This window comes from Coregonus clupeaformis, unplaced genomic scaffold, assembly GCF_020615455.1.
Source record: "Coregonus clupeaformis isolate EN_2021a unplaced genomic scaffold, ASM2061545v1 scaf0329, whole genome shotgun sequence".
NCBI classification, from domain to species: Eukaryota; Metazoa; Chordata; class Actinopteri; order Salmoniformes; family Salmonidae; genus Coregonus; species Coregonus clupeaformis.
The window spans coordinates 90,258-103,629 of NW_025533784.1; the positions used below are offsets into that span (position 1 = coordinate 90,258).

General features: G+C 48.4%; 1 protein-coding gene across 3 annotated transcripts in view; it reads left to right on the top strand.

Annotated features, from left to right (window-relative positions):
* The window catches only part of LOC121539152 (collagen alpha-1(XII) chain), a 113,745-nt gene that overhangs the window by 44,706 nt on the left and 55,667 nt on the right, over positions 1-13,372 (top strand). For all 3 annotated transcript variants that reach the window (XM_041847438.2, XM_041847437.2, XM_045214872.1), the window contains 7 exons: positions 2,018-2,157; positions 2,708-2,840; positions 2,950-2,973; positions 3,157-3,296; positions 6,909-7,038; positions 7,322-7,461; positions 9,354-9,483. In XM_041847438.2, the coding sequence (XP_041703372.2) occupies positions 2,018-2,157; positions 2,708-2,840; positions 2,950-2,973; positions 3,157-3,296; positions 6,909-7,038; positions 7,322-7,461; positions 9,354-9,483 (837 nt within the window). The remainder of the gene's footprint in view (positions 1-2,017; positions 2,158-2,707; positions 2,841-2,949; positions 2,974-3,156; positions 3,297-6,908; positions 7,039-7,321; positions 7,462-9,353; positions 9,484-13,372) is intronic.

Below are 13,372 nucleotides of genomic sequence, written 5' to 3' on the forward strand. Positions count from 1 at the left end.
CTAGTTATAGGGTATAGTGATGTCTTAGTTATAGGGTATAGGGATGTCTTAGTTATAGGGTATAGTGATATCCTAGATATAGGGTATAGTGATGCCCTAGTTATATGGTATAGTGATGTCTTAGTTATAGGGTATAGTAATGTCTTAGTTATAGGGTATATTGATATCCTAGTTATAGAGTATAGTGATGTCTTAGTTATAGGTTATAGTGATGTCTTAGTCATAGGGTATAGTGATGTCTTAGTTATAGGGTATAGTGATGTCTTAGTTATAGGGTATAGTGATGTCTTAGTTATAGGGTATAGTGATATCCTAGTTATAGGGTATAGTGATGTCTTAGTTATAGGGTACAGTGATATCCTAGTTATAGGGTATAGTGATATCCTAGTCATAGGGTATAGTGATATCCTAGTTATAGGGTATAGTGATGTCTTAGTTATAGGGTACAGTGATATCCTAGTTATAGGGTATAGTGATATCCTAGTTATAGGGTATAGTGATGTCTTAGTTATAGGGTATAGGGATGTCTTAGTTATAGGGTATAGTGATGTCTTAGTTATAGGGTATAGTGATGCCCTAGTTATAGGGTATAGTGATATCCTAGATATAGGGTATAGTGATGCCCTAGTTATATGGTATAGTGATGTCTTAGTTATAGGGTATAGTAATGTCTTAGTTATAGGGTATATTGATATCCTAGTTATAGAGTATAGTGATGTCTTAGTTATAGGTTATAGTGATGTCTTAGTCATAGGGTATAGTGATGTCTTAGTTATAGGGTATATTAATGTCTTAGTTATAGGGTATAGTGATGTCTTAGTTATAGGGTATAGTGATATCCTAGTTATAGGGTATAGTGATGTCTTAGTTATAGGGTATAGTGATGTCTTAGTTATAGGGTATAGTGATGTCTTAGTTATAGGGTATAGTGATATCCTAGTTATAGGGTATAGTGATGTCTTAGTTATAGGGTACAGTGATATCCTAGTTATAGGGTATAGTGATGTCTTAGTTATAGGGTATAGTGATATCCTAGTTATAGGGTATAGTGATGTCTTAGTTATAGGGTATAGTGATGTCTTAGTTATAGGGTATAGTGATATCCTAGTTATAGGGTATAGTGATGTCTTAGTTATAGGGTATAGTGATGTCTTAGTTATAGGGTATAGTGATGTCTTAGTCATAGGGTATAGTGATATCCTAGTTATAGGGTATAGTGATGTCTTAGTTATAGGGTATAGTGATATCCTATTTATAGGGTATAGTGATGTCTTAGTTATAGGGTACAGTGATATCCTAGTTATAGGGTATAGTGATGTCTTAGTTATAGGGTATAGTGATATCCTAGTTATAGGGTATAGTGATGTCTTAGTTATAGGGTATAGTGATGTCTTAGTCATAGGGTATAGTGATATCCTAGTTATAGGGTATAGTGATGTCTTAGTTATAGGGTATAGTGATATCCTAGTTATAGGGTATAGTGATGTCTTAGTTATAGGGTATAGTGATATCCTAGTTATAGGGTATAGTGATGTCTTAGTTATAGGGTATAGTGATATCCTAGTTATAGAGTATAGTGATGTCTTAGTCATAGGGTATAGTGATATCCTAGTTATAGGGTATAGTGATGTCTTAGTTATAGGGTATAGTGATGTCTTAGTTATAGGGTATAGTGATATCCTAGTTATAGGGTATAGTGATGTCTTAGTTATAGGGTAAAGGATGTCTTAGTTATAGGGTGTAGTGTTGTCTTAGTTATAGGGTATAGTGATGTCTTAGTTATAGGGTATAGTGATGCCCTAGTTATAGGGTACAGTAATGTCCTAGTTATAGGGTATAGTGATGCCCTAGTTATAGGTTATAGTGATGCCCTAGTTATAGGGTATAGTGATGCCCTGGTTATAGGGTATAGTGATGCCCTAGTTATAGGGTATAGTGATGCCATAGTTATAGGGTATAGTGATGCCCTAGTTATATGGCAATCTCTCCCAGATAATCTTTCCTTTCTTCTGTGTAGATGTTGTTCCTGCTCCTAAGAACCTGCGTTTCTCTGAGGTGACCCAGACCAGCTTCAGAGCCCATTGGGACCATGGGGCCCCTGACGTGGCCCTCTACCGTATCGGCTGGACCAAGAAAGGAGACACCAACTTCCAATATGTAAGACAACCATCCAGGTGGTTTGCGCTTAAACAAAATCGTGGTATTAGATTTTGATTGATTGTGTACAGAATATGGGTATAAAGAATTGGTTTATTCTTGGTATTCTCAATAAAGTTGTGTTTAGGAAGCATTGCCCACATATATTCTATAAGCCCTGTTGTGTTGTGTCTCCCAGTCTATAAGCCCTGTTGTGTTGTGTCTCCCAGTCTATAAGCCCTGTTGTGTTGTGTCTCCCAGTCTATAAGCCCTGTTGTGTTGTGTCTCCCAGTCTATAAGCCCTGATGTGTCATGTCTCCCAGTCTATAAGCCCTGTTGTGTTGTGTCTCCCAGTCTATAAGCCCTGTTGTGTTGTGTCTCCCAGTCTATAAGCCCTGTTGTGTCATGTCTCCTAGTCTATAAGCCCTGTTGTGTTGTGTCTCCCAGTCTATAAGCCCTGTTGTGTTGTGTCTCCTAGTCTATAAGCCCTGTTGTGTTGTTTCTCCCAGTCTATAAGCCCTGTTGTGTTGTGTCTCCCAGTCTATAAGCCCTGTTGTGTTGTGTCTCCCAGTCCATCCTGAACAGTGATGAGACCAGTAACGTGTTGGAAAACCTGCAACCAGACACTCTGTACGACGTGTCTGTCACCGCCATCTACCCTGACGAGTCTGAGAGTGAGGACCTGCTGGGCAGCCAGAGAACATGTAAGACCATTATCGAAGCTAATGCATCACAATAAATACGTATTAGGAGATGCCCATGCTGATCAGATTTACTAACAAGAACTCCTTATATTTCTGTTTCCCTCTGCAGTGTCCAAGGTTATCATCACCCCTGGTAAGTGTATTTGTTATAATCAAACAAAAATACATACAGCACTCATAGAGAGCATTCATTTTAATCAAATACATGTATTTTTATCAAGGTGTTACCATCCAGAAGTTAGGTGATCTGTGTTGGTTAGATGTGTGTTTACGTTGTAGTTTATGTTGTTGTTTATGTTGTTGTGTTTGTGCCCAGCCCCCACAGGGCCTCCCCAGAACCTGCAGGTGTTCAACGCCACCACCATCACTCTGACCGTCAAGTGGGACCATGCCCCTGGTCGCGTCCAGAACTACAAGATCACATACGTCCCCACCGCCGGGGGCAAGACCCAGTCGGTAAGACCAGGAGCAGCCAGTAACCATGCTGTTCATAGTGCTAACATCAGTGTTTAATCCTAACATCAATGTTTAATCAGTGTTTAATCCTAACATCAGTGTTTAATCCTAACATCAGTGTTTAATCCTAACCATCCTCTGGATGATGAAAGGATAAGGAACACTTTGAGGAATGATGTCCAGTTTAAAGGTGTGACACAGAGGATTTTACTTTGAATTTTTGCATTGTAATTTCAGAAAATGTCCATAATATATCTGCCGCTAATAGTGGAAGGATAATGTTTCACAGTATTACTTACCCGCCAGTGTTGGGATTGGCTGTGATATTCGCCTATTTATTTATCCCGCCGTAGCGGCATCTGTTGTCAAACTGGGAAAGTGATTTCAGTTCATTTTTACAGCTGTTTGAAGCTGGTGGACCAAAACCGAAAGTTTTCCTGATGTGGAGAAACACAAAGAGAGATACAGTAAATGGAAGGAAGCAGTTTGAGAAATTCACTCTCTCTCCTATCTCATCAGACTTGTCTGTGATGTGTGATAGGCCTACCATATTGGAGTCAAGGGTAGCTAGTGTTATGTGAGTTATTTGTCCATTCAGAGTTTCCATTCTGATGCAGGATGGATGGAATGTTTTCCCTTTTTTAATTAGAGGAGAAAACCTAGTTCTGTTCAGCGGCCGTCCGTCCCTCAGTTGCTGTGACGATATCACACGCTAAACATTGAGGCATTGTGTCACGTTTGTTCATCGACGGGTCAGACCAAGGCGCAGCGTGATATGCATACATGTTTATTTAAAGGAATAAACAACCGACAAAACAACAAAACGAAACGTGAAGTCCAAGGCAGCACAACACAACATACCTTAACTGGAACAAGATCCCACAACCCACTAGTGCCAATAGGCTGCCTAAGTATGGTCCCCAATCAGAGACAACGAGCTACAGCTGCCTCTGATTGGGAACCACACCGGCCAACATAGAAATACATATAATAGAACACCAACATAGAAATACCCAACATAGAACATACACACCCTGACTCAACATTTAAGCGTCCCCTGAGTCAGGGCGTGACAGTACCCCCCCCCAAAGGTGCGGACTCCGACCGCACAACATAAACATAACAGGGTAGGGGCCGGGTGGGCATTCCGCCTCGGAGGCGGATCCGGCTCCAGGCGTGACAACCACCGATTCTCCGCCTCCCTGTTGCGCCCCTGGTCTGGTCTGGACCTCGGCGCGCTGCTTGCCCTCTCCTTCCTCCCACGAAGTACCAAGCCCTGTCTGGACCCTGGTGTGGGAGACCCCGAACCTGGAGAGGGGCTGACGTCTGGGTCTGGACTGGAACCGCTGACTGGAGCTGGACCCGACGACGGTGGAGCGAACTGCTCTGGCTCCGGAGTGGAGCAGCTGACCGGAGCTGAACTGGGCACCGGTGGAGCGGACTACTCTGGCTCCGGAGTGGAGCAGCTGACCGGTGCCGAACCAGGCACCGGTGGAACAGGCACGGGCCGTGCAGGACTGGACACACGCACCACTGGCTTGGTGCGAGGAGCAGGAACAGGCCGGACCGGGCTGGCGACGCGCACCACTGGCTTGGTGCGGGGAGCAGGAACGGGCCGTACCGGACTGGCGACGCGCACCACTGGCCTGGTGCGAGGGAGAGGAACAGGCCGTACCGGACTGGCGACGCGCACCACTGGCCTGGTGCGAGGGGCAGGAACAGGCCGGGCCGGGCTGGCGACGCGCACCACTGGCTTGGTGCGAGGGGCAGGAACAGGCCGGGCCGGGCTGGCGGCGCGCACCACTGGCTTGGTGCGAGGGCGGAGGCGGGCCGGGCTGGCGGCGCGCACCACTGGCTTGGTGCGAGGGGCAGGAACAGGCCGGACCGGGCTGGCGACGCGCACCACTGACTTGGCGCGAGGGCAGGAACAGGCCGGACCGGGCTGGCGGCGCGCACCACTGGCTTGGCGCGAGGGGCAGGAACAGGCCGGGCCGGGCTGGCGACGCGCACCACTGGCTTGGTGCGAGGGACAGGAACAGGCCGGACCGGGCTGGCGACGCGCACCACTGGCCTGGTGCGAGGAGCAGGAACGGGCCGGACCGGACTGCGAAGGCGGACTGGAGGTCTGGAGCGGAGAGCTGGCACAACCCGTCCTGGCTGGCTGCCCACTTTCACACTACACGTGCGGGGCGCTGGCACAGGACGCACTGGGCTGTGCACGCGCACTGGCGATACAGCTTGTAGAACTGGCGCAGGATACGTGGGACCGAGGAGGCGTACTGGAGACCAGGAGTGTTGAGCCGGCACACCCCGTCCTGGCTGGATGCCCATCTTCGCACGGCACGTGCGTGGTGCAAGCAGAGGACGTACAGGACTGTGCCGGTGCACTGGCGACACAGTACGTAGCTCCGCATAACATGGAGCTTGCCCAGTCATACGCCTTCTCGCGTGAGTACGGGGAGTTGGCTCTGCTCTAATCCTAGGCTCCGCCAACCACCCTCTTAGCCCCCCCCAAAATGTTTCTTGGGGCTGTCTCTCGGGCTTCTTCCTCGACCGGCTTCCTCTATGCTGCCGTTGCTCCTCTCCTGCCTGGGCATCTACCTTTGCCCATGGCCCTTTCCCCGCAAATATCTCCTCCCATGACCACCATTTGCCCACCTGTGACATGGCAATTCGCTCTTCCTGGGCACGCTGCTTGGTCCTCGTTTGGTGCGATCTTCTGTCACGTTCGTTCATCGACGGGTCAGACCAAGGCGCAGCGTGATATGCATACATGTTTATTTAAAGGAATAAACAACCGACCAAGGCAGCACAACACAGTCCAAGGCAGCACAACACAACATACCTTAACTGGAACAAGTTCCCACAACCCACTAGTGCCAATAGGCTGCCTAAGTATGATCCCCAATCAGAAACAACGAGCTACAGCTGCCTCTGATTGGGAACCACACCGGCCAACATAGAAATACACATAATAGAACACCAACATAGAAATACCCAACATAGAACATACACACCCTGACTCAACATTTAAGCGTCCCCTGAGTCAGGGCGTGACACATTGTTGGAAAGCTGGAAGCTAATGAGCCAAGCTGAGCCAAGTGTTTTTGGTTCACTGACAGCTTTTCAACAAGTATGGAGAGCTCAGGAGGCCCCGCTTTGTTTAATTTGTGACAACAAGTCTGTGTAGGAAATGGGAGACTGATGATACGTTTTCCCCAGGCATATTGTCAGTGATTAATTTACTCTGATGCTTGCTGCATCCTCTGACACATTTTTTAACAGTCTGGTATTTCTCAACCTGCATTCTTTCCATCAAGTCTCTGACACTGACAGAAACTGTCAGGGGAGAGAAGCTGGAATCAGAGACATCCACATCCAATATGAAAATACAACTGTTTTTCCTATGTCATCTCTTCTGAGGCCATATTGAATGGACTATTTGACGCATTTGTAATCTGAAGGGAATATTACAAGAATTTAGAGTTGATCCAATAATTACGAAATGAGTCGACCCTTAGGCATTGAGTGTGATCATGGACCAGGTGAGCAAAGTGAGGGTCCTTTCGTCTTCTCTCCAAGTAATTTCAATTGGTCTTAATTCCACAACAGACGCAGATTGGAGGGAAGAAGAACACGGTGCTGCTGCCCAAGCTGACCCCCAACACTCCCTACTCCATCACTGTGTCAGCCATTTACGGCAGCGGGGAGAGCAAGGACATCTCTGGCAATGGAAAGACCAGTGAGTGACCTACTGTAACTGTGGCCTCGCTAAGGCCTTCATGATTACATCATGTTCCCTTTCGGCCTCTCAACTAAACCTTCCCTCCCTCAGGGAACCGGGGTTACATTTGTTACCTAGATGCTGGTGTTAAAGATGCCCTAAATACTGTCTTTGTAAAACATAGATTTTACGCCTACCACATGCCACTTCTGTACCTCTACTTACATTTTCACATCAGAAGCTCACGGTTGTCATTTAACATAGTAGGAATCCTAAGACCTCCTTTCTTCTCTCTCTCCAGAGCCTCTGGGCGGAGTGAGGAGCCTCCAAGTCACTGACCCCACCACCAGCACCCTGAACGTCCAATGGGAGGCCGCCGAGGGCAATGTGCGCCAGTACAAGATCTACTATGTGCCCACCGCTGGAGGAGCTGAGGAAGTGGTAGGCTGGGCCACCTCTAACCAATCACTACCGAATCTCACAATGGCATGCATACGCATTCATTATCACATCCATTATCTAATGCTGAAAGAATACAAACACCAATACACTGTTACTTCACAGATTCACTCAGACAGTCAAACATACAGTGAGCGAAAAAAGTATTTGATCCCCTGCTGATTTTGTACGTTTGCCCACTGACAAAGACATGATCAGTCTATAATATTAATGGTAGGTTTATTTGAACAGTGAGAGACAGAATAACAACAACAAAATCCAGAAAAACGCATGTCAAAAATTTTATAAATTGATTTGTATTTTAATGAGGGAAATAAGTATTTGACCCCTCTGCAAAACATGACTTAGTACTTGGTGGCAAAACCCTTGTTGGCAATCACAGAGGTCAGACGTTTCTTGTAGTTGGCCACCAGGTTTACACACATCTCAGGAGGGATTTTGTCCCACTCGTCTTTGCAGATCTTCTCCAAGTCATTAAGGTTTCGAACCTGACATTTGGCAACTCAAACCTTCAGCTCCCTCCACAGATTTTCTATGGGATTAAGGTCTGGAGACTGGCTAGGCCCCTCCAGGACCTTAATGTGCTTCTTCTTGAGCCACTCCTTTGTTGCCTTGGCCGTGTGTTTTGGGTCATTGTCATGCTGGAATACCCATCCACGACCCATTTTCAATGCCCTGGCTGAGGGAAGGAGGTTCTCACTCAAGATTTGATGGTACATGGCGCCGTCCATCGTCCCTTTGATGCGGTGAAGTTGTCCTGTCCCCTTAGCAGAAAAACACCCCCAAAGCATAATGTTTCCACCTCCATGTTTGACGGTGGGGATGGTGTTCTTGGGGTCATAGGCAGCATCCTCCTCCAAACATGGCGAGTTGAGTTGATGCCAAAGAGCTCCATTTTGGTCTCATCTGACCACAACACTTTCACCCAGTTCTCCTCTGAATCATTCAGATGTTCATTGGCAAACTTCAGACGGCCCTGTATATGTGCTTTCTTAAGCAGGGGGACCTTGCGGGCGCTGCAGGATTTCAGTCCTTCACGGCGTAGTGTATTACCAATTGTTTTCTTGGTGACTATGGTCCCAGCTGCCTTGAGATCATTGACAAGATCCTCCCGTGTAGTTCTGGGCTGATTCCTCACCGTTCTCATGATCATTGCAACTCCACGAGGTGAGATCTTGCATGGAGCCCCAGGCAGAGGGAGATTGACAGTTCTTTTGTGTTTCTTCCATTTGCGAATAATCGCACCAACTGTTGTCACCTTCTCACCAAGCTGCTTGGCGATGGTCTTGTAGCCCATTCCAGCCTTGTGTAGGTCTACAATCTTGTCCCTGACATCCTTGGAGAGCGCTTTGGTCTTGGCCATGGTGGAGAGTTTGGAATCTGATTGATTGATTGTTACCTGTATAAAAGACACCTATCCACAGAAGCAAACTGAGATTAGGAGCACCCTTTAAGAGTGTGCTCCTAATCTCAGCTCGTTACCTGTATAAAAGACCCCTGGGAGCCAGAAATCTTTCTGATTGAGAGGGGGTCAAATACTTATTTCCCTCATTAAAATGCAAATCAATATATAACATTTTTGACATGCGTTTTTCTGGATTTCTTTGTTGTTATTCTGTCTCTCACTGTTCAAATAAACCTACCATTAAAATTATAGACTGATCATTTCTTTGTCAGTGGGCAAACGTACAAAATCAGCAGGGGATCAAATACTTTTTTCCCTCACTGTACATACAAAAATACTATTCATTTACCAGACTTTTTTCTCTCTTTTTAATCCTGTTTTATTAAGTTTTTCCAAATGTTTACCAGACGTTTCATATCACCTCTGTGTAGCTATGTGACTCAGTCCTGTTGTGTGGTTGTATCTACAGGCCCAGGTGTCTGGTAGCACCACCAACACTGTGCTGAAGAACCTGATGTCTGACACCCTCTACACCATCACTGTGGTCCCTCTCTACCCCCCTGGAGAGGGCAAACGCATGTCTGAGAACGGCAAGACACGTGAGTCCACGTACAGGTTTACTGTTAGGAGGGTTCACGTTATCTAGTATAGATGACCTGCCTCAACAACTCTTTTCTCATGGCAATTGCCATGACCTACCATGGTCAATTTAATGAAGGAGCCTGTGTACAATACAAAATAGTTATATTCATACCATTCTTGGTATAGCATTTCCTGAGGAGAAGATTGTACAGTGTGCTAAAGGCTACAATCTATGATAATGAGCTCGGTTTTTGTTTGGTCATTCTTTGAGATCTGGTGTATCTGTAGAGCATCCACTCTCTGGTCTAGTGTGTTGGCTTGCTTACTCCTTATGCCAGTAAACTCTTGTAATGTGCCCAAAATATGTCCCAGTCTTATTGTAGCTGAATTTTCCTAGTAAATTAAGCGAACTCCTTTTATATCTGGGGGCAATGCCAAAAAGATCTAACATGTTTTTGGTTGTCATCTGTTTACAGCTAAAATGTCCACCGCAATGCTTGATAGTATGATTCACTGTAGACACTATATTTAGTTTAGTTTCCATCCATTTTGAACAGACCATCCCTCTTCCAGTTTCTTCCACAATTATAAGGCTGAGCCTCCACTCAGTATGACTCAGTCTTTAGTGGGCTGATTGCACAGGAAGGAATTCCTCTGTGTTGGCAACACTAGTGGTGTCTCCAGTTCCCCTCCAGCCTTGAGGGGAACGGCACCTCTGTACCTTCAGGCTCTGATCAGTCCCTACACCCAAACGAGGGCATTGCGTTCATCCACCTCTGGCCTGCTGGCTCCCCTTCCTCTGCGGAAGCATAGCTCCCGCTCAGCCCAGTCAAAACTGTTCGCTGCTCTGGCACCCCAATGGTGGAACAAGCTCCCTCACGACGCCAGGACAGCGGAGTCGCTCACCACCTTCCGGAGACATTTGAAACCCCACCTCTTTAAGGAATACCTGGGATAGGATAAAGTATTCCTTCTAACCCCCCCAAATTGTAAAGTGGTTATCCCACTGGCTATAGGGTGAACGCACCAATTTGTGAGTCGCTCTGGCTAAGAGCGTCTGCTAAATGACGTTAATGTGCCCTTGAGCAAGGCACTTAACCCTAATTGCTCCTGTAAGTCGCTCTGGATAAGAGCGTCTGCTAAATGACTAAAATGTAATGTAAATGTAATGGGGTCTGTTTATGGGGTGTAATGACTGGTAGTGGTTGTGGTAGCACGGCTTGGGGGCTAGCATGACGTGAGTAATCTGCTCCCCCCATGGAAAAAACTAGAGGAGGGAAGAGAATTAATTGAGATAATTTTTTCACTTTCCATTCATCAGCCTTCTCTAGACTGGCTATATTTAACAAAGGTCACTTTATGTCATTACTGTTACTGGTACCCTGATTACCCCAAAGCCATAGCCTAATGGTCTCCTGTCTATCCTGTTGTTAGAGTCCTTGGTTCATCTGTCCTTGTCAGTAGCTGAGTGTAGATGCGGTGTGGAAATCAAGCGCAGGAAACACGGGCGTTCGTGAACAGACTTTAGTAAAATAAAGGCAGCACCAAACAGGCGAACAGCCAACCCAACCGGGAGGCAAAATACAAATTACGCACAAAATACAACGTGCGTAAAAAGACAATAGCGCACACAGTGCGGACTCTCGAAAACAACAAAACACGAGAGTAAATATGAGAGCAACAGCTAGACAATAACCAATCACACATAACACCTGACCCAACACACGATAACTAAATAGGAAACCAAATCAAACACTAACAAGGGACAGGTGTACAAACAGACAAAACCAAACAAACATGAAACATCGAACGGTGGTAGCTAGTACTCGGGGACGACGACCGCCGAAGCCTGCCCGAACAAGGAGGAGGAGCAGCCTCGGCCCGAAAACCGTGACAGTACCCCCCCTTGACGCGGCCCCAGCCGTGCGCCGATCCGGCCTCGGGGACGACCAGGACGACGCGGAGCAGGGCGCGTAGGATGACCCCGATGGAACTCGGTCAGCAGGGACAGGTCTAATATGTCCCTCCTCGGCACCCAGCACCGCTCCTCCGGGCCGTACCCCTCCCACTCCACGAGATATTGGAGACCCCCCATCCGGCGTCTCGAATCAAGGATGGACCTCACAGTGTGCGCCGGAGCCCCTCGATGTCCAACGGGGCGGAGGAGTCTCCTCTATCTCATAGTCCTGGAGTGGACCAGCCACCACCGGCCTGAGGAGAGACACATGGAACGAGGGGTTAATATTCCTGTAATCAATAGGCAGTTCTAACCTGTAACACACCTCGTTCAACCTCCTCAGGACTTTGAATGGCCCCCACAAACCGCCGACCCAGCTTCCGGCAGGGCAGGCGGTGGGGCAGGTTTCTGGTCGAGAGCCAGACTCGATCTCCAGGTGCGTATACAGGCCCCTCACTGCGGTGGAGATCGGCGCTCGTCTTATGCCGACGGATGGCCGCTGCAGGTGAACGTGGGCAGCGTTCCATGTCTCCTCCGAGCGCCGCACCCACTCATCCACCGCAGGGGCCTCGATCTGGCTCTCGTGCCAAGGTGCCAGAACCGGCTGGTACCCTAACACACACTGGAAAGGGGTTAGTTGGGTGGAGGAGTGGCGGAGAGAGTTCTGTGCCATCTCGGCCCACGGAACGTATCTCGCCCACTCCTCCGGCCGGCCCTGGCAATAAGACCTCAGAAACCTACCCACATCCTGGTTGACACGTTCAACCTGCCCATTACTCTCCGGGTGGTAACCCGAGGTAAGGCTCACCGAAACCCCCAACCGTTCCATAAAGGCTCTCCACACTCTGGAGGTGAACTGGGGGCCTCGATCAGACACTATATCCTCGGGTACCCGTAATGCCGGAAGACATGGGTAAACAGAGCCTCAGCGGTCCGTAGGGCAGTAGGGAGACCCGGCATGGGAAGGGAGGCGACAGGCCTTCGAGAACCGATCCACAACAACCAGGATGGTAGTATTCCCCTGTGAGGGGGGAAGGTCTGTAACAAAGTCCACCGAGAGGTGGGACCAGGGTCGTTGTGGAACGGGCAGGGGTTGTAGCTACCCCTGGGCAAATGTCTGGGCGCCTTACACTGTGCACACACCGAACAGGAGGAGACATAAACCCTCACATCCCTGGCTAACGTTGGCCACCAGTACTTAGTGCTAAGGCAGTGAACTGTCCGGCCGATACCTGGATGTCCAGAGGAGGGGGCGTATGAGCCCAATAAATGAGGCGATCGCGTACCTCGAGCGGAACGTACGTCCGACCCACTGGACACTGTGGAGGACTTGGGTCGGTGCGTAACGCCCGCTCGATCTCTGCATCGACCTCCCATACCACCGGTGCCACCAGACAAGACTTTGGTAGTATGGGAGTGGGCTCAACGGACCTCTCCTCCGTGTCATACCGCCGAGACAGGGCATCTGCCTTCCCATTCTGGGACCCAGGGATGTAAGTGATTTTAAACACAAACCGGGCTAGAAACATAGTCCAGCCGGGCCTGGCGAGGATTCAGTCTCCTAGCTGCCCGGATGTACTCCAGGTTACGGTGGTCCGTCAAAATGAGGAAAGGGTGTTGAGCCCCCTCAAGCCAATGCCTCCACACCTTTAGGGCCTGTACCACGGCTAACAGCTCCCTGTCCCCTACATCATAATTCCGCTCCGCTCGGACTGAGCTTCTTAGAATAAAAGGCACAGGGGGCGGAGCTTAGGTGGTGTGCCAGACCGTTGTGAGAGGACGGCCCCAATACCGGCCTCGGACGCGTCTACCTCTACCTGGAATGGTAAAGCGGGATCCGGATGCGCCAACACCGGCGCCGAGGTAAACAGGTCCTTCAGTCTCCCAAAAGCCCTGTCCGCCTCAGCTGACCACCGCAAGCGCACCGGAACCCCCTTCAACAGAGACGT